This window comes from Myotis davidii, unplaced genomic scaffold (genome assembly GCF_000327345.1).
Source record: "Myotis davidii unplaced genomic scaffold, ASM32734v1 scaffold37, whole genome shotgun sequence".
NCBI classification, from domain to species: Eukaryota; Metazoa; Chordata; class Mammalia; order Chiroptera; family Vespertilionidae; genus Myotis; species Myotis davidii.
The window spans coordinates 727,161-730,869 of NW_006289395.1; the positions used below are offsets into that span (position 1 = coordinate 727,161).

The 3,709-nt window shown below is 47.0% G+C and overlaps 1 protein-coding gene across 2 annotated transcripts in view; it reads right to left on the minus strand.

The window, feature by feature from the left end:
* Window positions 1–2,640: 2,640 nt before the first annotated feature.
* Window positions 2,641–3,709, minus strand: part of KCNAB3 (potassium voltage-gated channel subfamily A regulatory beta subunit 3) — a 7,205-nt gene continuing 6,136 nt past the window's right edge. For both annotated transcript variants that reach the window (XM_006761709.2, XM_015562584.1), the window contains one exon: window positions 2,641–3,615. In XM_006761709.2, the coding sequence (XP_006761772.2) occupies window positions 3,538–3,615 (78 nt within the window). In that variant the 3' untranslated portion in view covers window positions 2,641–3,537. The remainder of the gene's footprint in view (window positions 3,616–3,709) is intronic.

Here is a 3,709-nt window from a genome sequence, read left to right on the forward strand (position 1 = left end):
GAGGGGCCCCGGAGTTTCAATCGCACTGTACGCGCGCGCCCACACGTGGTATTTTGTGGAAGAGCTACACGCAAGGGGCCAAAGAGCCGCGTGTGGCTCGCGAGCCGACCACTGCTCTAGACCAATGCATTTACTGACAGTAATAGGCAATGTAGAGTTGGTTTTTGCGTTTTAACTACATTGTTAAAACCTTAGAGGGTAATCTTTGTGTGGAGGTATACCATTATTTTTAAGCAATCATTTCAGAACTTCTAAGTTGTATTGTCTTCATGGTTACTTGGGGGAAGCTACCTACTTATTTCAGTGATGCTGTCATAATTCAAAACTGTGTTGGAAATTCTCTTTGGGATGGTGTTCAGAGATCTCACATATTTTAATAGCCCCAGTTGGTGATTAAATCTTAAACTTTTAAGGTAGATTTGATTATATAAATGCTCCCAACATGTTTCACAGTTAGAGCCTCTCTAAGCTTCAGACCTGGGTATCCAGTAACTTGCTCCTCCTTTCTTATTTATCTTCCAAGACCCAAACCAATCATCTCCTTGTCCAAATCAGCATCTCGTCCAGGGTTTCCTGCTTCTTTTTTTATCCACATCCAGAAATCTACAACCAGCTCACAGAATTATGGAAAAAATGATGAAGATAATTGTGTTTAGAAGTTGTTTCAAGCCACTAAATTTTGGAGTTGATTTGTGTATCAATAGATAATTGATCTAGAAAGTTTCTTACTGTCCTTAAGCCAAAGAATATTCTAGAGTGCCCCCTAAGTCACTGTATGTTCTGAACCCACTCGTGTCTCACGTTCTGCTTCCATTGCCTCTTTGTCCTTAGACACGGGCTTTGGAGATCTTTGGATCCTATGCTCTTTCTGCTGCAAAGCTTTCTTGTATGCTGTTCCCCTTGCCTTCTGGCTTTCACCTGAGGAACACCTACTTGTCTGTGAGCTCTCGGTGCAGCCTTTCCTCCGGCCTGTGGACAACTGAAGGTTCTGTGTGGGTGCTGTTTGTTTGTTCCGCCCGTTTGTAAGTTCCATGAAGGTTGTTCTGAGTCTGGTTTTGTGTCCCATTGTATCCCATAGTAGGACGCAGTAAATATTTGTTAAATTAACGGGTGAAGTTGCCTGGCTGGTGTGGCTCAGTAGGTGAATGTCATCCCATGCACTGAAACGCCACCAGGTGGATTCCCAGTCCGGGCACATACCCAGGTTGTGGTTCGGTCCCTGGGGTGTGTACCAGAGGTAACCAACGCTTTTTTCTCCCTCTCCTTTCCTGTCTAAAGTCCATGAAAAATATATATTAAAAGAATTAATGAGTGAGGTGAGTGATAAATGTGGTGAATGAGGTGTGACAATAAAGGAAGGTTTTTTTGCAGGGGGTTTCTAAACTGCCTCTGAAGGTAATTATAAGGGGCTTTTAAAAATGTTCTGAGCAATGGGGGAGACATTTTTAAAAGAAGTGCATAACCCTCCAAGGTGGTTATATAAGAGAGGACTATTTTGAATTTATAAATTCATGTATGTTTGTTACAGAAAAACTAACGGTAGTGTAGTCATACATTTTACCTCTTGGTTTCCTCCAGTCTTCCCAAATGAGTAGAAGATGATGGGAATGGTATGTAAGTATTCATTAGTTGATCCAGTTGGTTGCTAATCCTGAAAGTGGTATGCTGCTTTTTCCCTTTTGGAAATTGCTCTCCCAGCTTCACGATCAGGGGTGAGGATGGGTAGCAGGGAGATGGTGAGGTGGTGGTTGTTTTTTAATCCTCACCCGAGGTTACGTTTTCATTGATTTTTAGAGTGACAGGAAGGGAGAGCGAGAGAAACATTGATGTGAGAGAAACATGGATCAGCTGCCTCCCGCATGCCCCCCAACTGGGGACCAAACACACAACCTAGTTATGTGCCCTGACTGGTACTCGAACCCGTAACCTGTACCGGAGGATGCTCCAACCAACTGAGCCCCCCGGGGAATGGCAAAATTGTATTGTAAGAAAGGCAGAGCACATTCTTCCCTGCCTTGTGATCTTTAAAGGTTGTGACTTTCCACCCACTTTCTATCCCAGGGACTTCAGAGTCCTCTGGGGAAGACTAAGGGGCTGTATCTGACATGATCCCATTCAATTCTGCTTTTCTGCCATCCTCACACGTTTCCTTTTTTTCCTTTATAGCGATAACTCCTTTCCCTTTCTCTGTATCATCTCAACCATCGGCCAGTTTTCATTTTACCTCTCCTTCACCAAATCCCAAAGCCTCAACTTCAGAACAGCCCTCCCATTCAGCCACAAGAAAACCACAAGAAACTTGTTCCTTAGCATGTGTGGGTATCAGGCAAGAGTGAAATTAAGGAGTTTAAGACCAGAAGTGTGAGGGCAGTGGTGTCAGGGGGAGGAAAAAGACCACGAAGCCAGATCTCTCTGGGTTCTAAGGGATGTGGCAACGGGAGGAAGGAAGGAAACTGGGGCCCAAGTGCTTTGGTGCTGGGCCCTTGGTGAGAGTGGTGCCTAGCAGCACAGTGCTTGGGTCTCTGGGGTAAATGAGCAGTGGAGAGAAAGCTAGTACTGGAGCTTTCTAATGGCTGGGGCTAGGCCAGATATCTGAGACTGAGTCCCTAACCTCCCACCCCCTGCAATTTCAGACAGTGATGAGGAAGGATTAAGATTTTATTTACAATTCCCTGGAAAGTCTTACAGAAGAGAGGCCATTATTATTGCTTTAAGATTATTGCCAGAACTAAGCCTGCAGTCCTCCAAAGCCAGGTAGAAGTCCTGGCTCAAAAGTCTATCCCCAGACCCTTTTATGTTAGCCCCGGATCCCTGGTTTGACCGAAGGGCTGTCACTGTTTCCTGTGACGCACAGCCCGACTGCTTTCCAAGGACTGCCCTGGCCCAGCTATACATCTGCCGTCGATTTTCTCTCGACCTTTGTCAGAAACAATGTATTAGCACTAATTCCAGTCTTAAGCCCTTCTTCACCTCCTGGCTGGGAGGCAGGGTCCTTTGTTCCTAAAGATTATCATGTAGTTCCCGCCAGGACCAGCCTGGCTTCCTGTGTGCAGCATAACGGCATATCGTAAGAACCCCACTTTCCTTCGTCCCAGATGACGTCACAACTCGTTAGGTGAGTACCCCTTGATGACATTTCAGGGGCCACTTTTGAGGTTCTCTGCGTTTCTTGTGTCTACCGTTTAGCTTTTTTTTTTTTTTATCCCCTCGGCTATTGGGGTAAGAGAGAAAGAGGGGAGACCAAATGGCAGAGGGGATTGCCCAGTAGCTAGCTCATGCCTGGTATTAGCAGAAAGGCCTGGAAGAACGCAGCAGGGAGCGGCGGACTACTTTTCCTCTCAAGCCCCACTGCGGAAGGATATGGCTTTGTTCATGCGTGTAGATTATCGAAGCCGGAACTCGTTAGTGGGCGGGACCACTTGGCTCTGGCAGCTGCGTGGAGGGATCTGGAGCTGGAGGGGTTTGGCTTCGGGGAAACAGTTCTGGGTGGGCAGGGGTGCAGCGGCTCCAGATTTGGGTCTCTGCGCCCCCGACAGACTATTTCTTGGAATGTGGTTTGTTCCCCAGGAGCCCGTCTATCTCCATAACCGTCTGCGGGGTCAGCTGGCTCAGCACCTGGAGGAGGATGGGGTGGTCACTGAAGAAGGTTCTGAAGTTTGAGGGCCTGAACTTAGAGGACCCAAGGGAGCAGCACAGAGGGCCAAGGGGC